Source organism: Sparus aurata, chromosome 11 (genome assembly GCF_900880675.1).
Source record: "Sparus aurata chromosome 11, fSpaAur1.1, whole genome shotgun sequence".
Taxonomy (NCBI): Eukaryota; Metazoa; Chordata; class Actinopteri; order Spariformes; family Sparidae; genus Sparus; species Sparus aurata.
In genome coordinates, this window is record NC_044197.1 from 1,574,089 (window position 1) to 1,598,902 (window position 24,814).

General features: G+C 44.9%; 1 protein-coding gene across 3 annotated transcripts in view; it reads left to right on the forward strand.

Annotated features, from left to right (window-relative positions):
- The window catches only part of pik3r3b (phosphoinositide-3-kinase, regulatory subunit 3b (gamma)), a 143,276-nt gene that overhangs the window by 113,694 nt on the left and 4,768 nt on the right, over positions 1 to 24,814 (forward strand). The window contains exons 1-4 of one of the 3 annotated variants that reach the window (XM_030432408.1): positions 13,467 to 14,019; positions 23,179 to 23,314; positions 24,119 to 24,217; positions 24,568 to 24,748. In XM_030432408.1, coding sequence (XP_030288268.1) covers positions 13,905 to 14,019; positions 23,179 to 23,314; positions 24,119 to 24,217; positions 24,568 to 24,748 — 531 coding nt within the window. In that variant the 5' untranslated portion in view covers positions 13,467 to 13,904. Of the gene's footprint in view, positions 1 to 13,466; positions 14,020 to 18,466; positions 18,624 to 23,178; positions 23,315 to 24,118; positions 24,218 to 24,567; positions 24,749 to 24,814 lie in introns of those variants that run through there. The other 2 variants (XM_030432410.1, XM_030432407.1) reach the window with 2 other exon arrangements.

Sequence of the window (24,814 nt, forward strand, 5' to 3'; positions counted from 1 at the left end):
GTTATTCTTTAAGTGGAACAAGTTGTGACATCTTAAACTGAATAGTCTTCTTAACTTTGGGGGATTTTGTCGCAGGCCTCCTAGGTGTCGCTGACTCAGCGGCGTTGAGGGTTGTGATGTAAGTGAAGCGGTAAACGAGGAGCTCCACCTTCGTGCTGCCTCGTCACCACGGCAGTCTGTCACAGCGCCCTCGTTATTCTGCATAATGAAGGTTGGACGTGCAATAAAACGACGTTAAAGATGTCATGTTGTTAAAGAGTCTTTGTTTGGTATGGATGAAGCTTCGGTCGCTGCTCGGCTGGTGCAGAACCCCCGCCCCGGTTCTGTCTTGTTCCGTGACCCTCTTCAGATAACAGGAGTCAGAGGAGCGGTCCGGGTGGAGCAGGGGATGATGGGAGGTCGTCCTCCTGGCTGATGTTCTGAACGAGGGATCAGATAAGGAGTGTTTGTTCTGCGCTGTAATCTGGTCCAGGGCCGCTCCGCCTCGCTGCTGCTGTCTCTGTCAGAGCGCCGCCATTGTTCGCTCGCTGTTGATAGAAAAACGAGGCCTCAAAGGATAGAATGGCACACACACACACACACACACACACACACGCACACACACATTGTGCATTTATTTACATTTCTTAAGCTTTTATCTGGTTTTTATTCCGCCGTTCTTTGGCGCTTCTAGCCAATCTAACCATCTTAACTTCTCAACGTCGCTGTAAACCATTTTGTTACGTGTTCGATGGTGTTCTGGATTTTTGGGGGAACTTTAAAATGTTTCTTTCTTCATCTGTTTGAATTAATTTCTGTCCCTTACAGACCAGAAACTTCGACTGAATCCATTACAGCCGGCCTTTTCATTCTTACATTTCCTTTCAAGTTAATCTGCTCAGAAGGTGTAATTACCACGCAGAGGACAAACGACCGCCGCCACTAAAAAGGAGAGAAAAATACTGACTGTGATTCTGCTCAGAGTGAAAAACCTGTGGTGAGCTGAACGGCTGCCTGTAACAACTTTAACAAAAGCAACACGGCACCTTCATTCACATCGTTATGATCCATCAGCCCATTCACACTCGTTTTAATCAATACGGTCTGAATCAGACGCATCGGCAATCGCTTCTTGCTTCTTTCTCAAGTGTTTGCACGTCAGCAGACACAGAAGTCACAAACAACAGTTACTTTTTGATTCTCTTTAACTTCAGTCTGTCTTGCAAACGATGTTCAAGCTGCTTGACAGAGACGGAGAGAAAGATTTCAACAATCCTGAACATCAACACACGTCACAGCATCGCATCGGAAGAAGAGAGTAAATTAGGGTGTTGGGTGTTGAGTTCGTATCGTGGCCGAGCCAAACCTAGCTGGACGCAGTAAAAAACCGTGACCCGGGAGTGAAGCCCGATGGTACACGTTCACATTGCACACAAAAGCCAGATGTTAGTGGGCGTCAGAAGGATTCTTGACTTGTGTGAAAGGTTGATTTTTGGTCCTCTGGTCCAGTAGAAGTCTGGAGTGATCGGGTCGCGTTCAGGAGATCAGATCACTCAGTTTGATGACTGGTGTGTTTCGGCCTGTCGCACATCTGTTAAAGTGACGTCACTGTTATTGTCAGCGTTATACGAATGCTACCAAATGTCCTGGTACCGTTCTACATCAGACGAGCCCAAACAGGATCTCTTCTGAACCCTGACTCGTGGTTCTGGTGTCTAAGCCTGTCTGTGCTCTGCAGAAACAAACATGGCCAACATTTATTCTGGAGATTAGCTTGAGATAGATATAAATATCCTTTAAGACGGAGGCAGGAAAGAGTTAAATGTTTCCCAGAGAAGGTCTGCCTGACTCGGCTCGACCGGTTGCCGGCCTTGCAGCCTGCCTGCTTGGCTCTCTGCCCATCCGACTGCCTGTCTGTCTGACTGCCTGTCTGTCTGACTGCCTGTCTGTCTGAGCGGCTGCCTGACTGTGCTGCTGCATGAATAATGCTGAGCCATGGTGCCCTGCTGCCTTGACAACCAGTGGAGAGCGAGGAGAGGGAGAGGGACCGGGGGAGGAGGTCTGTGTGGGTAGAGAGCAAATATAGAAAAGACAAAAAGGGGGAGAGGAGGAGGAAGAGGAGGAGGAGGAGGAGGGCAGGGAGGATGGTGCTGGGGGGATCTGATCAAAACTGAAACAATGGAAATGTAGGGCAGAGCAAAAGAGGAAGATATGAGGAGGGGGAGTAATGAGGGAATACTTTATTTAGGGCAGAGGAACGGAGACGAGATGAGAGGCAAAAAATAGAGGAGACATCAGAGGAGCAGGAGGAACAGAAACGAGGGAGGAGGAGGAAGAGGAAAGAGAAAGAGAGGCGGCTCAGCAGTTTCTGGATGCAGCCTGCAGCAGCAGCAACCTGTTTCACAGTGTCACCAGAGTGTTGCATCATGGGATCAGGACCAGAGGGGCGCTCACATTGCAGGATGACATCACCAGCTACCGAGTCAGCTCTTGTTGTCTGCTGCTCGGCTCTGACTGTCTGTCTGTCTCTCTGTCTGTCTGTCTGTCTGTCTGTCTGTCTGTCTGTCTGTCTGTCTGTCTGACTCTCTGTCTGACTGTCTGTCTGTCTGTCTGTCTGTCTGTCTGTCTGTCTGTCTGTCCACTCGTCTCACAGCGAGCGACACAACGAGCCAGATCGCCATAAATGGAGAAGAAAAAAAAAAAAAAGACGCAGATGCTCATGGAGAGTTTCATCCTCGTGTGCCAGCGTGATATTGCAATCTGAAAAAGAGAGACGAGGAGGAGGAGGGGGTTTGTAGTTGAGTGTGTGTGTGTGTGTGTGTGTGTGTGTGTGTGTGTGTGTGTCTTCCTGCCTGCTATAAAGCAGCCTGTATCTCTGACTGTCCACCCAGAACCAGAGCCGGAGCGGGTTGAGAGTGAAGCCATCGTCGCTATTTTCGACCGCAACAGCAAAAATCCATTTCACTGCAACAGCAACCATCATATTTTTAGTCCTTTTAACACCAGAAATGCTCACAAGAGACATTTTCTGTCCTCTCTCACTCTATTTTTTTTTTATTTCTTCTCCCTGTCCAGTTTAAATCTGGAGTTTTCAGTCTCGCCTTCATTCAATCCAGTTACTGTAAACTCTATCATTATTTCCCGTGTGGCTGCTTCAGAGCTCCATCCTCAGTCCCCGGGTGCGTACAGTGTAAAAAACGATGTTCTGAAAATGAATTGAGCGAAGTAATCACACATCACGGCCCCGTGCTGAAATGGATTTTGTCATTTACATTCTTGCCTTCATCTAATCCAGTCCCCGTCCTGTCGTTACGTCCCTCTGGGCTGATAAACAGAAACACATACATATATCAAGCTTCATGCCCTGCAGGTCCAGTATTTTTAAACCCGGGCTCTATTTTTACATATTTTGTGTGTGAATGATTAAAACACACATTCGTACTAAATGAAATAAACCTCACCAGAACTTTCTTGGTTTGTGGTTTCAACTTTCCAACCATCACTGACTCCAGTTCGGTCGATGTGACACTTTGATTCACAGCGTTAAATGTTAAAATGGCTGTTTTTATAAATGGAGTCTGGTTCCTTTTGCGAGAGCGACATAGCGTCAGTTTCTCATTTAACAAAGAGGATGTCAGTCAGACACGTGGAGGAACAATTATGAACCTGTCTGTGGCAGAACCAGACGTTTAAAGCAGACGTATGTTGGCGGTGGAAGCTTCAACGTTCAGCCAAAGAACCTCGAGCGGGTCGACGTGACACGTTAGCTGTATTCTGTATTTGTGTTTTTAGCTGTCGTGACCATTTACTCCCAATGTCTTTGTTTTCTCTGATCATCTAGCAACAAGTTTGAGAATATTTCCATCTATATCAAACAAATCAAACCGATCAGGTTGTGAAACGCCTTCTTTCTGATCCTTTTCCTTCAGTCGCTCATCACGTCTGTATTCTTCAGTTTCTCTCTGTTAAAATGTGATTTTCTGAATGTAGGCGGAGCAAATGATCGTTGACTCCACGCGTTTAGTCTTGCAGCACTTCATCCTGTAATTATTTGAGTATTATAACTGAGCATATTATCACACATGATCGACATTTGAATGTGTGATTTTCTTCGTTTTGCCTCGATGCATCAGCCGTCCTGATTCACAGGCATGTTGCAGGTCTGCAGGGTCCTGCGGGGTTTCTGATCTAATGTCAGCCATTATTTATTGAAGTATTTATTTATCTTTACATTGAAAAGCTTTATGGATATCCAGTGTTTTCCTGCATAGTAACACTTAGATCAGCTGCTCTTCAGTCGACCCCGGCAGCAGACACAGACACAGGCGTCTCAGCAGGGTGTTCTCAATAATTAATATAAATCCTTTTAGTTGCTTTGAGCTGTTACTTCTGCCTGTCTGCCTGCAGCAGTGTGACACAGCCACAGTCTGCACAGGTGGAACTTTTTTTCTTTTCTTACCAGTTCGATTTTGTGTGAGACCGGATCGCTCAGTGCCAGGAGAGGAAGTGAATCCACTCTGAATAGTAATGAGTCCACCGGTTCACTGGGCAGAGGTAGACCGGGAGAGCCGAGGAAGAGGGAGAGCTTCTCATTGGATTAGCTGAGCTGGAAAGTTTGAGACAGCGAAGCTAATCGGTGTGCTTGAGTTGGAGCGCACATGACTCGCGGCCAAGCACACAGGCTCGCTAAGACCAGAGCAGCCGATGTAAATCCAGTGTGCAGACTCCAGCAGAGGCAGCCATGCAGCAAACGGCCTGATCAGACCTGCTCCTGTGATGTGAACTGCAGCCCGCCGTCTCGTACATGATGTTTAAGCCTGGTATTACCCCCGGAGATGCTCAGTCACTCAGAACAAATGTACTTAGCAGGGTTCTTCTGAACTGCTTTGTTCTGGATGCGTAACTCAGCTGTGAGTGTTTCGTTCTCACCTGGGAGCGACGTTAATGTTCGCAAGTTAACAGTGAAGTACTGAATCATGAGAAGGTTTAGAGGAGACAAGATGATATAACATGTCTGCAAATTTTACCAGATACATTTACATGTGTACATATCATAGTGAAGTAGCATATGGAGATTTACAAACTGGCATGTGTACGATCTGACTTTCATATCAGGAGGAGTTAAAGATTAGACGGCTGCTGGTCCGACACCCACAGCTCAGTAAGCATGAAACCACTGGATATTTTTAACAAGACTTCAGGACAATTCCCACAAAAACAGGTGTTTAATAGCAGCATGTCTTTATGATGCCACTCGGGAGCGAGATCGTGCTGTCGTCTCGTCAGACGTATCCAGTTCAGTCGCCACAAACACTGCAGGAAAACGTCCCGACGCCACCGAGTGGTTTGGTGTTCACAGATGTTGACACTCAGACTTCCACAGCCGTCATCCGCTCCACCTCCGACATGAAGCTCAGATCATCTTCTTGTTAAGTGAAGGTGAAATGTCAGGTACTGTTTGAACGAAAAGCTTAAATTCCAACATTTTACTCTGCGACCGGGCTGAATCTTTTGATTATGATCACAATCATGAGGACGGAGGTTCTGCTGAAGCTGAAGGTCACAAAGTCCAGATTGCTTTTATTGAAAGTGATTCTGGATGATAAATGAGCATGCCAACATGCAAGAGGCCAGACTTTTATCTTTTATTCTTTATTCTGAGTCTGTCATTCCATTTCCTGTTTATGTTCAGTTTGATCTGCAGGAACATTTCCATCCTGCTCATATCAGCAGCAGCAGCAGCAGCAGCATGAGGGGTTTCTGTCCTCCACAGTGTGTCAGCGGCCATATGTAACACAAAATATGGCCTCTCTGCATGGATCGCCACAGTGGCTCCATCCCACTGACAGCATGATCGCCATGACTGCCTGCTCGCCACACACTCACACAGCTCTGTACCTGCGAGGACGCTCGCTGACATCCGACACTTCCTGGCTCCTGACACATCGAATCCTGATCCCGAGCTCGTACAGCCCGGTGCAGAAGTGAGGGACTAACAGTTGTAATATTCGTCCCATTTAATCAAGAATACATCGTTACACACCATCTGATAATATCACATTCTTGTTTTTTCTACACTTTCCCCCAAAATTGGGTTTTAAAGGCCGATGTAACGATGCTAGTTGGAGCAAGATGAAGCTAATTTTACCGCCCTAGCGACAAAAAATTATCACTGTCGGTGATGAACAGCCTTTGATTTCAGAGACTATAAACTATAAATAGCTACATATATAAATACATTTGATTAAGTGAACATGACATCAATAAAAATCTAAATTAAAAAAAACAGTGCTGTTCGTCCCTGCAGCAGCCGATACCGAAGTTCTGTCGGTACCGGAGCTGATGAATCAGTCGACCTGTGTTTGGTATCTTTGTCTGTCTGCAGAACACGAGCTTGCAAAGATCATTTTCCTGACTTGTATTTGTTAATGTTGCAGTAACGCGAACAACCGAGAGAACAGAACAGCGACCGCTCAGTCGTTCCAGCTGTAATTGTGGCAGTGATGTAGGCGGATGCTCGTCCCTGCACCCTCACAAAAAAACGCTTATGCATAATATATACAAAAGTGCCGCGCCATATTACGCAACCATTCTGAGTGTGTGTGTGTGTGTGTGTGTGTGTGTGTGTGTGTGTGTGCTCTTCCAGACCCCACTCCATCGTTGTCTATGTTTAGCAGCCGATTCGTGTCCACAGTTGAATTGTACTTTCCACTCTAGTTATAACAGCGGCAGACGAAATCTGAAAAGCGCTGAGGGCCACAGATAATCAGCACAGAAATAGAGCAGGCAGCGAGCAAACCGCCGCCTCATCGTCGTCGTACAGTCACATCCCGCCCACCCACACACTCGGATATTTATGGACTGTTGTGTCTAAATCCACGAGACAAACACGTCCCGACCCGAAACTTCAGGACAAATGGGACTCCTCCGTCTGTCTCTCCAGCATCGTTTGCTTCGGTCTAGCCGCTGCAGCCGGGCAGATTAGGATCTTTCCTCCCCCCTCTCCCTCCCTCCATCCATCCTTCCTTCCTTCAGTCTGCTGCTTCTGTTTCTCTCCGGACAGCAGAAGCTCAATCTGCAGACACAAAAAAAGAAGGTTTGCGCAGATGCTCGTGGCTGATAGATGGTACAGTAGTGACTCCCTGACACCCGGGAACATGTCAGGGAGATATACAACGCTGTTGTGTCTCTTTCTGAATCGCTGCTTTATTACAGCACACACACACAAAGTCACACAGATACATGCAAACTCAGGGGACCAGTTAAACCTGTAAAACACAAAAACTGCACATATGCTCATTTATAGACACGTGCAGTGGAAGAAAACCAAAAGTTTATTGAGTAAAAAAGTACTGACAGATATCTGCACAATCCACTCACAGGATTCCTTCGTCATCTTATACAAAACAAGGTTTGTGTAACAAAATGCAGCTTGTCGTCCTTCTCACACACACGTTGTGTAATGCAGATAAGCTGCTGGTTCACAGGTGCTGGAGGGTCATGATAGCTCCATTCAGCCGTGTCAGCGTGCGTCGCCCTCCTCGCGGCGTCTGGCTTTTGTATCTCATCTCACAAAGTACAATAGCTGCTAATAAAAGAGCGCTCGAGTTAAATAATTGTGTGCTGTGGTTGCAGAAAATGACAGCGTGTTCTGATGTGGGGTTTTGAAGCTGTGGCTTGGGGCACAGGTGGTGTGTGACCTTAAATGTGCTGCACAGAAAGATAAAACACACACACACACACACTCACAGATTACATGCAGTTTACTGGACTGCTTGTTCTTCCAGCGACGGCAGCAGTTGAAGTTTTTGGACTCAGACTAATTTCAGGGTCGTGTTTAGACATCAGTTTTATCTGAAGCTGTACGAGTGTAATCTGCCAGACTGAAACATGACAGACGAAACCCTGACAGATGAACAGGTGCGTCCGCCGGTTCAAACAAATGCCTCATGGCCAACCAGCGTTCAAACTACTTTATTTTAAATCCTTGGAAACACACCCGTCACGTATTGATGTTAGGCTGGTGCTCCGTTTGATGGAACTGTGCAGCCATAATGTGCACGAGGTTTTCATACGTCACACGTAAGGTGAGCTGCATCAGGGCGGGTCAGATTTAAGTGCTGGAACGGGAAGATGCAAGATATTTTATGATACAGCTCAAAATGTATTCAGAGGAACATCTTTATAGAAAAATCAAAGTCAGAGCCTCGATGATTAAAAAATCATGTGTGCATGGATTTGTGCGTCCCTGCTGTATTTAACTCAGTAGGTGGCATGTGATATGAGCTTCCAGCCGGCGCCTTTGTCTGTGCTAAAAGCCCCTTAAAAAGAGACATTGTTAGCGCCTCGCTGGACGTTTCCGTCTCTATGGCGACAGAAATGGCAAACTCAACACCTGATTCCCTGGAGCTCACCTGGGCTTCTCGCTCTCATGCACGCATGCAGATTCTCTTCTTGTTAGACACACACACCTGCACACACACACAGGAAGACGTATTTAGAAGTAAAATTGGCTTAACCACGAAGTAAAAATAAGCAGAGAGAACTACGTTTTGTGTTTTTCTTCAGTGAAAGAAGACTATTGTCAGTAAAATGTGTGTATGTATGTATCCAAAGCAGAAGCACCACTTTTGAACAATGGTCTCTTCCTGCATGCTGAATTATTGATGTGTGAACCAGGAGGAGCGCCAGATCTTGAGGTCAGTTTTCGTAGTAGCCAAACTGTGTAATTAGACCGTCGCCTGATGTCCTGCAGCCTAAAAGCACTTTATCCCACAACACTGTGAAAGAAGCGCCTGTAAAACGGTGATAAATTCTTGTGAACCCTCAAACACGACTCGAGAGCCATTCAGTCTAATAACATGTGGAAAGTCCAGAAGAGCCGCACGATTTAATTATTTAATCCCCGTTCAAGTTAGCCGGGCGCTAAACCAGAAGTTAGCCGGGTCGGTCAGGGGAAGTTTAAAGGTCTTGTGTTCATTTCTGTTGATGGATGTTTCATGTGAGTGTTCAGGATGGCGCTTGCTTCAGGATGTGGTTAGTCAAGCTCTAAAGTTCTATAGACAGCTCTAAAGTTCAATATTTAACTTTGTCGTATCCTGTCTGCTCAGTCCAAGTATGAATAAGGATGTGAAAACAGTTTGTGCAGCTTAAGTCTTGTCATCACAGTGAGGTTTCCAGTTTCGTTACCAGTGTGTCTGCACGGAGACCAAAAGGTGCTTAACAACCATATCTGGCAACCTGAGAGGCTGCACAGAAGTACTGACCAGATGGAAACGCTCTGGAGCAGTTCTCATCTCCTTCTGAAACTATGACAAAACATGTTGGTCGAGACGATGGCGAGTGTTGCATTTACATTTCTGTGTCGTCAAAATGTTGTTTATAAGATTACACAGCAATTTATTAGGAAGATATTTGTGTATGACTTCTGGAAAGCACATTAATCACCTCCTTGTTTCACCACTGGTGTGATTTTGATCGGAGTATTTATCCAGAGGCTCATTAGCCTTAATGAATTAGTTTAGAGCAGGTAGAGAGAAAACACTCAAAGCTGACTAAAATATACGACTTCTCATCGACTGAGTTGTGGTTCGAGCTCTCGTCTCCTCTACAGATCACCAGCCGATGATGGAGGAGGTTTAAACAGCCGGGAACGTTTTCAGCAAAATCTGTTTATATGAAATAAAATGCTACAGGATTGAATTAAAGCAGTTACCTGGTCCACTGCAGCTCCCACTCAACATGGCATTTAAGTAACTTTAATGGATGAACTGGTGGTAATTAGGCACACCTTCGTATTGTATTTGTTGCTCCTCTTGGCAGCGTGCAGGTTCACAGCTGACAGCTGATTCAGGCTCCACGAGTTATTCCAAAACGTCTGCCATTATTGCACTTTTGCTTCAGCGCTTTGCCAACATCTCTGCCTTCCTCCAAGCTGAGAAAGGTTTATTTGACATTTCTGACATTTTCTGCATATTTCTGTTTTTTAATGCGCAGATTTAAAATACGCCCAGAGCATGTGGATGGAAAAATAATTGGAATTTTAAGTTTTTGTTTGGAGGCGTGGGAGGTGTGGATTCATATGCCACTGTGCTCCATATATGATTATGCATACACTATGCAAATAGGCCACTTGATGCCACTCGGCTCTATTGTTGGGAAGGTTAAATGGGAGCAGTGTGCTGATGGCCGGGGACAGCGCAGATTAATACTGCTGTTCCCATCGTCCTCCTCCTCCGTCTGCCCCTCCTTCTTCCTCTCTCTTTCTCTTTTGTATGACGAGGGGCAGAGTCAGTTCCTGTGTCATTGTTAGGGATCCATCTGCCCGACCGCACACACACACACACACACACACACACACACACACACACACACACACACACACACACACACAGCGGCAGCAGCAATTAAACCTGTTTGACACACTTGACAGAGACGAGCTTTGGGGTGTGTGTCCGGCACGAGCCATCTGTGAAACAACCACCCACACACACACACACGCACGCACAACCATGATGTGTGTGTGTTGTGTGTGTGTGTCTGCTGCATTAAATAGATTTCATTCACTGACATTCCCCCAGCAAGCGGTCCCTCCATCCTCCTCCTCTCCTCCTCCTCTCGTGATGGACAGACGAGACACACAGGTTTAGGGAGGGGATGGATGAACACACGGACGGATGGATGGATGGATGGGTGGATGGGTGGATGTAGAGGGAGGACAGACTGGATGGATGGCAGATTGGGGAGCAGACCTTTCATTTATTGTTGCTCCCTGAAGTAGGACACCAGGCAGACAGATAGATAGACAGAGCAGCTGTAATTACTGGTGGCAGCAGCCCCCATCTGAAGATATTGTATTGATATTAGGCTGTTAACAGGAGATTACCATGTTAGTGACTGGGGGACCGGGCCGGTCTGGGTCTCCACTGTGTGCTTTGGGGGCAGCTGATTATGATAGTGCCATTGTTGATGGTTTTTTTTAATCTTAATAGTGGTCTGTTTGGTGTTCTTGGCACAGGAACAGGGGCAGAGGGAGGGGAGGGATGGATCATCGTTTTCTTTTTTTGTTTCATCAAAAAAATGCCCAGATTTTTATGAAACAGTAAATCGGCTTAAACAGACTGTCTTCCCAATTTTGTTTGCACACACGGAACACCGCAGAATATGCCTCTGCAGATAGAAAATAAAGGTTGTCCAAAAACAGACCAGTGGAAAAACCTTTTTGCACCACATGCAAAAATAAATTAGAAGAACAGAAACGTTTGAATACATCCAGGGAGAATTAACCCAGACCCAGACAGAGAGAGAACACCAGAACTGGAAGCAGCATCATCAACCAGCAAGAGTGGTGAGAGTGAAAGATATGTCTCAGTTTTGTATTAAAATGTCTGAAAACAACTACAGTTTTGTTGTATAATGTTGAGTTTTGCCCTTTAACGATCCCAAATGTTTCCAACAACGCTGAAACCAGAGAAACCCGTAATTTTATTCAATGATGCAGATCACTGCTGCAGTCAGGTTGATAAACAGGAGTGAAGATAAATCCACTTTTTAACCCCAATAGTTAAAAAGTAATCCCTGAGCTCTCCTCCCGCCGGATCAGAGCAGATTCTGATGTGAGTCCGGGTGTTTATTCCTCCGGAGGTTCTGGCTCTGCAGCGGACTCTCTCCTCCAGAGCCGAAACTATGAGCTGAAATGCACTGAAGAGCTTCTGTTGAGGGAGACTGCGGCGTTGGGTCATAATTATTTGTGTGTTTGTCACTGTCCATTAACAAACAGTCATTTGAACTATTTTTAATATGAAGATATTAATTATAGCAGCTTAAAAAACAGAATCTGACAACAAGGAGCCCAACATGAAAGTCCTGAAACGGACCTGAACCCACAGTCCTGTAAATCCATACTATCCATCTTAGCAGGTGTGTGTTTTGATGTGTATGTGTAGTAATCCCTGTATTACAGGCTTCCTTAAATACATGTTTGCAGCACTCCAGCATCCCTAAGCTCATGTTTAAGCTTCCGTATCATTTACTGTAACTGTACTTACCTCGCTGTAGCCGGCTCGGTTCACGTTGCAAATGGCTCCTTTTCCTCCGCTGGAGTCAAACAAGCCCACTGAAGAAATAAACTATAGCTCCAAACACATCTCTGCAGCCAAAAGGGACATCACAGTCAAAGAGGATTTATGGTTCTCACTATTTTTGGGTCTTGTAACTTTTAAACAGATTAAATATGTCATTAAGAAAGAGACACTAGTGCCTGAAGTGAACGCCACACAATCTGTAGGACACCATCTCTAATATCAGACACATTGTAGTTTCTGCATGTTTTCTTTCTTCACTTCGCTGCAGGCTTTTTCCAAGTCAAAGTGTCGTGATTTGGGTTTTTGAATGTTTTCCAGCCTTTCAGTCAGCTGTTCACTACAGTATGAAAATCACCTCGAAACAGAGACTTGAAACTTACTTGATTTTTGTATTCCATCATCATTGTTGTCATTTTGCATGCTGATGCAGCTGAAAGAGTAGATTCATTTGGCCGGTTTCCGCTGAATTACCATCCACTTTAAAAAACATGAAGTGAGCTTAATTTCATGTCTTGTTATGCCAACAAACCCCATGAAAAGATTCAAACCAATGTGTTAGTCCATTTCTGAATCCTTTGTGACTTCCATTTTATATATGTGGCTCCTCACAACAGCTCACATATTTATATTTATATATTTTAAGGAAATGCTTAGTAATTCCCCAAAACAGCTGGGTACTGTAGTTTCTATCAAACAAAATGGAGAAGAATCGTGCATTTGTTGATTAAGCCACTTTTGGTGCACTTGTGAGTATGTCAGGCAACAGTGTGGCTCATTGATGTGTTTTTAATAGTTTTTAGGCAACAATGAAGCTCTATGGTACAGATGAAGAAGATAAATAAAGCTTTGGATACAACTAGGATCAACATATTGCTGGTTTCTCACGTGGTAGCAGTTGAGAGTAGGAAAAATACAGAATATCACCAGCCTATTATTCATGTAGCATGATGTGTTATGTCATATCCCGATCTGGCTGCAGCAGCAGCAGCCAGCAGTTTGTAGTGACATGCAGCCAGTCAGTAGGAGGGTGAGGATCTTACTGGAAAACCACAGAATTTGTAACTTGCTCTTCAGAGGCTGAAGTCATTTCCCTATGGGCTTTGAAATTCAGCCTGTGAGCATGCGCAGAGAGGCTGGGTCAGCGGTGGGCCTGGGGAAGCAATAGGTTAACCAAGGGGTGAGCTGGCGTTGAAGTAAAACACAAGAAAAATGGGTTAATGTGATATTTCCCTTTTTACATTTAATAAGAGTATTCCTTTAATGTAATATGCTATAATTCATTATGGAATTGTTGTGTTTGTCGTTCGTAGTGGTGCGTCACAGTTGAATAACTTGTGTGTCCCCCCCCCGTGAGCCGCGGCGGAATGGTTCGTCCCAGCCGTTGTCAGCCTCCGCGAGCCTCCTCTAGTCAGTGCTCGTCTTAAAATGAAGCTAGCAAGCCGGCGGCACCTGCGGAGGAGAAGGAGAGGGGACTGAAATGTAGAGCTGGCATCTACTTTCACACCGTTTAAAGGACGCTTTTATATCTAAATATACACAAACAGAGGGGCCTTCATGAAGAGCCCCAAGTTATTAACACTATTATTATGTCGGAGGGAGCAGTCGCAGCCCGGTGCTTGCTGTTCTCAGCTCGTCTATTTATTCCAGTCTGAAGCAGGAATTCAGATAGAAGACTCCCAAGTAGAGAGATAGATTAGCTCCTCTAATCAACTGGGTTTTTTTTATATATATGTATATATAAATACGTCGCTTTTGTTTTGTCGCCGTGTCGCATTTTATAAGCTTTTTTTCCCATCCATTTTTTGTGGAGAAAGATTGTCAGGTGAAGCCGCACGAAAAGCAATGTATAACACAGTTTGGACGACGGAAAAAGCCGGCGAGGAAGGAGACTGGAGGGACGTGATGATGCCCTACTCCACCGAGCTCATATTTTATCTGGAAATGGACCAACCGCCAGGTAAGAGAGAGGCCCTGTGGCAGCGGGAGCTAACATCGGACATGGAAGTTTTTTGGGGGCTGTAGCTAGCTGGAGAGGAGAGAGAGGGGGTGTTGTGTTTGGTTTGGTGCCTGGTCAATTTGGTGGAAAGTTTTTAAAGCGTACATCCTGCTCAGACACCACCACCACCACCACCACCCGGCGGTACTTTACGACATTTGGGTCGTTTTTCTCGTATGTCTGCTGATTTATGGTGATACATTTATTTTTTGGACGTGCACTTTTATTGATACGTTTTCGAAATTTGCCTGAAATCGCTCATTAGCTTAGCATAATCGTTTTTGTTTCATGGGGAGCAGACAGCGTGAGCTTACAAAAAAAAAAAAAACATTTTTATTTAAATGTAGCTTTAATAAGTTTCCAGCACACTTGACAACGCTTTAAAAACACCAGACTGTGTGTTTCTCGCTCTTCGGCGCACTTGTTAGAGCAGAAATGCTATTTTGTGCGTTTATATCCGGATTTCTGTAGCTGCTACTGTCTCTCCAGACCTGCAGGCAAAGACTCGTATTGGAGACAATAGTCTCATGCAGTCTGTGCATAAAGGCAGCCAGAATGCTTTTCTGACCATCTGCATATAATGTGATAAGATAAATGACTAGCAAAGATGGCAGACATCGCAGCCGAAATGATTTTGGACTAAAATGCACAAATCGCAAACGCAGTTCGCTGTGGCCGAATTCGCTCCTTGAAATCGGCAACTAATTTCCGCGACTGCTCGCACTTTTTTGGGTATTTTCATGCGTTATTCCTGCAAAATCAGATTCTTAAATGATACAGCTCCATACGGATCATCCCGAAACCAGCTCTGCTCGGTGCCGACAAACGGGGAAGAGGGGGATGGGACACAGAGAGCGCAGAGAGGGACCGGAATAATGAACGAAACCAGGAATAAAAAAAGGTCCCGAGCATTTCATAATCATAACATCCTTCACTGACACGCATCTACGTGCCTTTGTGCCCCTCTCCAGCCAACTGTCACCCAGAATTGAATACATTTCATTCATTCGTTCCTTCATTCATTCATTCATTCCTCGGCAATTGTGCCAGTGTCATTTGACTCCCACCCCCCTCTCCGCTCCCCTCGGTGCGCTGAATGGATCATGGCGCAGATGTGGGACGTTGTGTTGTTTCCAGGAGGCGCTGTTGAATGCAGTTTGCCCGGTAGCCTTGTCCTCTTTTTCCCCCCGATCTTCCTCCTTTCTCTGCCTTCCCATCTATCTATTGAGATGTAGTGTATATTCTGCAGCCACTGTAAAGTGCAGCATTATGTCTGATCTTTTTTGCAACAGTAAAATCCCTGAGGTTAAGATGCTTCCTCACAGAAAGTACCTCAGCCTTCAGAGCACGGTGATTAAAGCTGTACTCTGGATGCATTTTCCCTCTGTGTGTGAGGATTGTGTAAGCAAATGGAAGATATCATTTCATCTGCGTGCACGGCTATTTTCTTGCATCCTGAAGTGCCATGTGGATTCATTCATTGGAGGTGTACTGGAGTCAGAGTAAACTGGACTGGTGCAATATATCCAGCCTCATTCTGCTCATTTAAAGTTAACGCCTCCTTTTTTCCTCCTGGCTGAAGGAGAGAGGGATTGATTCTCTCTCTCTCTCTCTCTCTCTCTCTCTCTCTCTCTCTCTCTCTCTCGCTCTCTCACCAGCCTGTTCTCTCTTTTTTCTCTGTCCATTTGAAAAAGCTTTGTGTCGGAGCTACTGTGGCGTGAATGGACAGCGCTCCCATTACGGCAGGGATGTAAATGCAACACGCCAGCTCTTTGCTGGTGATTCACACACTTAACTGCCACTGGACCTTGGCTTTTATAGCATCCATGGCTCCGTTTATTCTCTCATGCATAGGTGCCGTCATTGTCACGGCTGAAAAAGAGAAAAGATGAATAAAAAAACTCAATTGATGCTTTGAGTTTCACAGTCAGCAAAGGCAGAAATGAACAAAAGGCTGCATTTTAGACTTCTGCAAAATGAGGAATGATTCAAACTTCTTCACAATGCAGTTGCACTTTTTCTGTAGCTCATACCTGCAGCGTGTTGCACAGTGTAAGAGGGTATTTTTGGTGTGCAAGTGTGTGATTGTGTGCATCTCACCTCCGTTCCTAAATGAGCTCATCCTGTCATCAATCACATCAGCTGAACCTCTCTGCATCTTTTTGTTTCCCAAACTCTCTGCTTGTCTTTGTCTCATTGTGTGCCGTCTGTGAGCGATGTCTTTGTCTTTAACATACCTGACATGTACTCTGAAGAGCTGCAGTCACGGGAGGAAGAGGCAAAGAGACAGGGAGGTGGAGAGAGGAGGGAAAGTGGGTGAAAGGACAGAGATGGAGGGAGGGAGGGAGGGAGGGAGGGAAGGAGGGATGAGGAGAAAACCAGCGTCCCGCAGATGTTCATTAGAATATTTATTACACTGGAATTGCAACGTGAAAGCCTCAGTGACAGTTATAGTGTGTGTGTGTGTGTGTGTGTGTGTGTGTGTGTGTGTGTGTGTGTGTGTGTGTGTGTGTGTGTGTGTGTTGCCTTTGTGTGCGGGGTGATTAGCACAGGTGGAGTGCCACTGCCCCCCCGGGGGAGGGCAATGCCTGTGTGGATATGGGATGCGATGATTCTTGTCTGTCTTTGGAAAATCACCGGGAAAATATTCTTAGAGGTTTTTTTTTTTTGCATGTCTTAGTTAATCTACATTAAATCCTTTATACTGTAAATCATCTCACACAGGCTTGAAACGAGCTCTGGAGCGGCTCTACATCACCGTTTACATAATGTCTGCACTTGATTTTATGAAATAGCGATGATGTAGTGCAGAGTTTACACATCTATCTGCACTGTGCACTGCATTATTATGCAACAGTAACCCTGAGAACAATAAAAGCAGTAGATCTGCCCTTTCTTAGGTTACTAATTAGAGTTCTTTTTGAATCTTGCAGTGTAATCCCATCGTTGTGATGTGGCCATTATGATGTTTCACTAAATTAATGATTGCGAGCTAAATGAACAGAGTTGTAAAGGTTTTTTGTCACTGAATTTAACGCTGATCTAAATATCTGTTAATCTAATCTGCTTAATTTGCTTTGTTGGGAATATATATTGGCAAAATGTTATCATTAATATCATGATCCATCAACCAGCCCTACAGTGGTGAGGACCAGATTATAATAGATTTCTTCTGCATGACTGCACTCACCTGCAGAGGGGAAAATGATCCTGGAGAAACAGATTATACAATTATCACATCAGTGGTCAGAGAATCCGTTTGGCAGATACGATGATTAATGTGGTGGATTAACAGACTTATGCCTGTAAGGTATAACATTGGCAGAAAAAGCTTCCTGTTACGTACAAACAGTTAAAACATGTGGAAAGCAATAAGTAACTGTGTACAACCATCAGCACAGACCTGCAGCTGTTCTGAATACATGACATAAGGTTAATAGCAGCTGAGTGGATCGTGGCATCAGAGATGTCAAAGCCTCTTTACATGCAGGATCGGGTCGACATGTGGCCCGTAAGAGACGCAACGTCTGCTCTCCATGTATGTTGATATAGAGCCATAAGAGCCTTTTGTCAGGACGGTCATAATCTGCAGAACATAGACATCATCCAGTTTATATATAGACACTAGCAGTATGACAGAATATGCAAAATTCTGTCTAAATGTCTTTGCAGGCTTTTTTAAACATTGCAATTGTTTTTCAGTCCTAACATTGGATGGTGGTGATTTTTAGAAGAAAGTTAAGAATTGATCCAGTTTGTGTGACAGTATATTGAGTCCAGTGATGGGATTCATGTGGGAACATATTGCTCAAGTATCACTTTAACACGTTGTACAGAAATCAAACCACTGGCAAAAATGCAAACCTGTGTTTGGCTGCAGCTTCTCCAAAGTCAGCAGTGTCTGCTTTTTTATTTTTGTAATTTTGTTTTAGTTTTTTGTGTTTGGCTGCAGTGAATATCTTTTAGTTTTGGACTCAACACGTCATCTTGTACTCTGAGCAGTTTTCAGATGACGGTGCATATTAAGTTTAGTTTTGTGTTTTGAAAGTATAGACTGTGGTGACTGAAATGAACCGTAACAGAGTCGCAGTGTGTTCAATAGGAGCTGACCTGTTGATTTAGAGCTCGATGCTTCACTGCCGTGTGTGAGAGAGTGTGTGTGTTGTCCCAGAGGGGATGGATATACCACGGGGTAACTCCACCTCCCTCCCTCCCTCCTTTCTCTCTTTCTTTCTTTCTTTTCTCTCATGTATCTCCCCCCCCCCCCCCCCCGCTGCCTCCTGATTGGCTGAGGGGGCGGGCCTCCGTGCAGGGATTAGTTGGCGTGTCGTCCGTCTTTTAGGATCAGCCTCGCTCGCTCTTTTCTTCAGTCTGACGGAGCAGAGAGCAGGAGGAGGAGGTGGCGGTGGAGGTGGAGGCTGAGGAGGAGGAGAGAGAGAGAGAGAGAGAGCAATAGAGAGAGGGAGAGTGAATGAGAGAGGGAGAAAGGGAAGGAGGGAGGAGGGGAAACAGCTGAGAGACGAGTGGCAGCATGCAGCTAACGGAGAATGCGATGGTTGAGGACGGTAAGAGGGACAGATTTGGTCTTTGTGTGTTATCTTCTTCTCTCTTGTTGCTTCCTTTGTTTCTTACCTTTCTTTCTTTCTTTCTTTCTTTTCTTTCTTTCTTTCTTCAGGTACCTAACTCACTGTTTCTGCTCAGTCTGTCCTTTTATCTGTGTTTCTTACTGCTGTCACGCTCTCTTTTTCTTCTTTTTCTTCTCTTTCATGATGTTGCAGCCCCCCTCCTCTTTAACTTTGCTTGCAGCACACAACCTAAATTCTTCAGAGCGAGTGCGAGTGTGTGTGTGTGTGTGTGTGTGTGTGTGTCTTTATGTGTGCTTTTGTGCTCCACAACTTTGTGAATTATGGCTGCAACAATCAACCTCTTGAGTCATTGTTCAAGTAAAAATGCAAAACACTCTCTTGTTCAAGCTGTGAGGATTGTTTGTGACATTTTGCAGACAGAAAGTTAAATATGAGTGAGTTGCAGCCCTGATGTTGCAAAAAACTCAGTCTGTCAAGCATCTCTGTGCGTGCATGTGTGCGTGCATGCGTGCGTGCATGCGCTTTCACAGCCGTGACACTGGAACACACCCACATACTGTAGATGCTCACACACACACACACACACCACCTGCAGCTCCGTACTTTGTCCAGATGTGAAGTTGTGGAAATAACGCAGACTAAGAAGCAGATGTGTTTGGAACATTTAATTGATGCCACACAAGTTTCTGGTTGCTTTTGCAGAGTGTGCAGTAATTTTACTGCTGCAGTAAAGATCTTTGTTAACGTGCGGTGGCTGCTGCCCTGGAATTAGACTGCACCGCTGATCAGCTGTGTGTGTGCGTGTGTGATTTTTAAAGGGTGACCAACGCTCCTATTGATGCTTTGTGTGTGTGTGTGTGTGTGTGTGTGCGTGTCAGTCTGTGCTGACAGTCATTGTTCTGAAGAGCTGTGGGTTTCTGCGTGCATGTGTGATGACAAGTGATATCGCAGTGCGTGTGTGTGTGTGTGTGTGTGTGTGTGTGTGCGTGGCTGAGCGCTGCTCCTTTGTCTGGTGAGGGGGAGGGAGAGGGGGGAGGGAGGGGGGGGGAGGGAGGGAGGGAGGCTGCGCTGATGGTCGCCTTTGTTCACCGTCCCTCCTGCTCTCTCTTAGTGACAGATTTCTTTACTGTTTTAAAACGATATGATTGTGTTATATGAATATTTTTTGTTTTTTCTGACATGTTCTGACTCTGGTCTCTCTGGTAGGACGGTTGTCATGAGTGAGTTTTGCTTGTTTTATGTTGAAAAGAGCGATCTGTCACAAGCACTGATCAGCTGCTGCAGGAGTCGCCGACTCCTCTCAGTTCAGCGCTGCAAGTTTCCAACGGACCTTTGCAACAAAGGAGCGTGAGCGCGTGTGTGCGTGGTCGTGTGTGTGCGTGGTCGTGTGTGTGCGTGGTCGTGTGTGCGTGTGTGTCATGTCATTGTCCTGTTGTTTCTCATAGCAGAGCTGAAACAGGAAGTCAATGGGGGAAAAAAAGTAATGATGATTTCAAAATAATTGCTCATATAACCAAATCTTCACTGATTTTCTGATGTCATGTGGATTTGCTGATTTTTCATTTTTTTTTGTTTTTTTAACTATAGATGACATGTTTCTGTCTTTTTGCTCAAAAGAATTTAAGACACATTTAAAACTTACATTTTAGTGACGTATCAATGAAGCCAAAAAGAGGGACTGCTAATGAAAATAATGATGAGTTGCAGTCTTAGTGACCCACCCATTGTACTGATGCTGTCCTTTGTGTGCTCGATGCACGGCCACAGCATCATGCAAACACACTCTGACACATTTGTGTTTCAGTTATGATAGAGCAGTTAACAAATCATTTGTTTTTCTTCTGTATCTTTTTCAAATGTTTTCCTGAAATGTTTAAATCAAACAAAAGTTTTCATTTAAAATGTAGAGTGGGTTTCCACGGAGTCCGTCCTTGAGAGTGCAGATGGACACGTGTGTGAGTGTACAAAGTGCTGACGGAGGGAAACAGTGCAGCTGCAGAATGACAGTTTTGGCTGCTGCGGTGACGTGAAAGAGGAGGGAGGAGAGGAAAAAGTGAGGAGAGGAAGACGAGCTGCCGCTGTGCTGCTACAGTCCTCTGAACGGACACTCACCTGCTGCGTGTTTGAGCGTGAAGCAATTATTGTTTGATTAGCGGCCCGACCTCTTTAAATGAGGTCTTCTCAGCATGAAGTGAGCTGAAGTTTACTGTTATTTTTAACACTGCCATCATCATTAGCATCCCAGCCCCTCAACAGTTCCTTTTGTAAGTAAATTTAAACATAAAAAAAGTCTCCAAATGTTTTCTTAAAGTGTTAATTGTAACACAATATCACACTTCAGTTTTTATTTGACAGTTTGTAGATATATGCTGCACATGAATGTTGAAATCAGAGCTGAAAGTGAAGTAAATATTTGACTGGATAGAAACACACTGACGCATTTATCATATTTATAACATGTCAGATTGTGTTTGAGCTTGTTCTGCTGCCCCCTACTGGCCAAAACAGACATGGTTAAACTTTCAAACTTGACCACAGACACATGATTTTTGAAACATCAACAAAGAAAACATGAATCTGAGTCACAGTAACACAGCAGCTGTGAGTGAGGTGACACAGTGTTACTGCACATACACACAGAAATCATATCAGGCATCACTTATCCAGCCATATTTAGCGCTCCCTGTGCATTGTGGGACTTCCCCCGTCTGTTCCTGCCATCCGTGTGTGCGTGTCATCCGGTAATTTGTGAAGCCTGATTGTTTCCGGGATCTTCCAGCCGAGAGAGCGCTCCTCTGCCGGTATCCCACCGTACATTCATCAGCGGGCTTCCCCCTTTTTAAAGGACGGTGTGTGTCTGTGTGTGTGTCTGTGTGTGTGTCTGTGTGTGTGTCTGTGGGTGTGGGTGTGGGTGTGTGTGTGGGTGTGGGTGTGTGTGTCTGTGTGTGTCTGTGTGTGTGGGTGTGTGTGTCTGTGGGTGTGTGTGTGTGTGTGTGTGGGTGTGTGTGTCTGTGAACTGATTTGTGATGTAGAAGCTCTCCAGTAATTACACTGCTGTACCTTAAACTGTATCCAGATGTGCCTGGAGACTTGTAAATCTTGGTGTGTGTGTGTGTGTGTGTGCGTGTGTGTGTGTGTGTGCGTGTGTGTGTGCGTGTGTGTGTGCGTGCGTGTGTGTGTGCGTGTGTGTGTGTGTGTGTGTGCGTGTGTGTGTGTGTGTGTGTGTGTGTGTGTGTTAGTATTGTGGGTCATATTCAGGCTGCCTGTTTGGCACACCGCCTGGCAGCAAACACAGGAGCTTCTGTTTGTTAGCCTGTTAGCATCCACTCAGGCTGCGTTCAGCTCCAGACTTTAACAGTCTGATCTATTGCTTCTTTAATGTTATGTTATAATTTAAAGGTGCAGTCTGTGATTTCAGTGTCATCGAAGAGGTCGCTTCTCACTGCTCTCACTTGTATTTTATCAGAACAGCTGGGTGTTCTTTGTTATTAGCATCTTTTAGTTTTAGTCCAGTTTTCATCGCTTACTTAGAAGAATGTGTTTTTTTTCCGCAAACCTCCTTTTTTATTTAACAAGCAGTCGTTCAACAGCTGTGCCTGAACCAATTAAAGTTTGGCTTTCATTATAAAACCATCAGTTTACTAAACATATAAACATGATTGCATGTAGAGTGTAACCACAGACTCTGTGCCAGTGTTTGGCACTGAGCTATGTGCATTTATGGTTTTGTGGGTTGATGTGATTGCCCCAAAAAATCAATAAAAATCTGATGGAAAAAGAGAATTATGATCTCGAGACACTCGGAAAATACAGATTTTCTTTTTTCCAAATGTGCGTTTTAAAATTTGTGCTCACACGGTCCTCCATTAAGATTTACAGACTTCCTGTCATTAATACCTGGTCGTTTACTTGGTTTATTCTTGGAGTGAACAGAGACTAACTAACTGGTTTTATTGAGAATGAAGGGCATCGGTCATAAATCATTCTCCCAGGTGTGTAAACTTATCTACAATATATTAACAGGAAGTTTCCTCAAAGCCGCCAAAAACTCTGTGGCAGGTCTAACAAACGTACACATCCTCCTCAGGAAGCCTCTTACAGGCAGCCAATAACTTTCACTGTGCTCAGTGTGTGTGTGTGTGCGTGTGTGTGTGTGTGTGCGTGTGTGTGTATGACGGAATAATTACTGCGATGATGTATGGGCTGTGTTTGTCATGCCGCTGTTTGCCTGTGTGATTAATAACAATACGGTCACCAACTGCTCCGCTGCTGCATTTGTATGGAGATGTAAATACAGCTCTGTGTTTATCATTTGCATATGAAGTATGTGTGCATGTTGCAAGTGAATAGAGCGATTCTTTATCATCTTCTGGTGTATTGTTGTGAACACAGTACCAACCAGAAATGATGTAAAGTGTGTAGTGATGGATGGACATTTTGAAAACACACACACAAAAAAAACTGAGCTCAAGATAAAGAAAGGTGTATAAACTTTAATTGTAACATGTCGTTTCTGTGTCTTTCTGTCTTCCAGCTCTTCCCCCGAAGCCAGCGAAGCCCCAGCAGCCCTCCTCGGTCGGGGTGGGAGGGAGCAGCAGCAACGGTGCCAAGGATGGAGGAGCAGGAGGTTCACTGCAGGAGGCTGAGTGGTACTGGGGAGACATATCCAGGTAACACTCAACTTACAACTCTTAACTTAATGTGAATAAAACATTAAAACACTCAATTTATGCGGGAATCCAGTACATCAGATTTTATCAGCAATGGTTGCTGTTTAACAATGAAGACAACAACTCCCATGATCCCATGCTTCTTACATCTTTTTATTTGTATTGATTGACAGACACAAAGCAGCAGAAATTACATATTTATGCATTTAAGATAAATAGAAAAGAGTCAGTGTGGTTCATGAGAAAGAGTAACACAAGTTGGATGGACATTTTAAAACCGTCCTGTTTAGTTTCATGTCCTGGTTGTTTTGCAGTAATCTGGTCAAGAACTTATAAATGCAGATGTGCAAAGTAGTAAAAAAGTATTGAGTAAAAACCTTGCAGATAAACTCTGTTCCAGAACTCGAGCAGCAGGAATCTGAACAGAAATCCTTCTTTTAGTCTGTTTCTTCAGTTAAAATCTGCTGAGTTGACTGTTTGGGCCTTAGTCACTGCCTTACCTTCCTAAGTGCAGGTTAGCGCTCGGCCACAATCCACACACACTCAGATGATAACCACACCTACAGTGCAGACAGCCAGTCTGCCACCTTTCTCACACACATCCAGACCAGTCTGTCCAGTCACTCCCTACATCATTTAATTGATGGACTGTTTACTCTGAGGTGTGTGGCTGCGGGGAAAGTCTTCATCGCCTGCCGCTGATAATTGGAGGCAGACTTTGTTAAATGAACACCATCTGTACATACATCACTCCACCAACTCAAACACTCAATTTTTTCGCTCTGTTCTTGCTCAAATTTTCAGGGAGGAGGTCAACGATAAGCTCAGAGACATGCCTGATGGAACTTTTCTGGTTCGGGATGCTTCCACCAAGATGCAGGGCGACTACACGCTCACACTGAGGTAAAGTCTCCAGTTTGTATTAGAGCCATGAATGGAGTGTGTTTTAAAACCACAGGGGGTTGAAACAGGCTGGGAGCAGTTGGTAGATTACTTCTGCCGCTCCACTTTTCTGCAGCCGTCCCTCTAGTTAACTACAGATTGAGGGAAATCATGTGTTGAGAAGCATTTTGCTTACGCAGCATCCCGCTAAACTGGAGCAAATTGCCCGCTGCCGTGGAAATAACGTGCTTGGAGGAGAACTGAGCCCCGAGTGAGAAGCTGCTGAAGTGTGAATATTAAGGAGGATCTGTCGAAGGGTTGAACATGGTGTAGATGTGCACTTATCCTCTTTATCTTCTCTTTGTGTTCAGGAAAGGGGGCAACAACAAGCTGATAAAGATCTACCATCGGGACGGGAAGTACGGCTTCTCCGACCCGCTGACGTTCAGCTCAGTGGTGGAGCTCATCAGCCACTACAGACACGAGTCTCTGGCTCAGTACAACACCAAACTGGATGTCAAACTCATGTACCCCATCTCCCGCTTCCAGCAGGTCAGCAGACAGAACCACTCACACGCCAAACATCAGACAAGATGTAAACCGTTCCTGTGTCGTGAC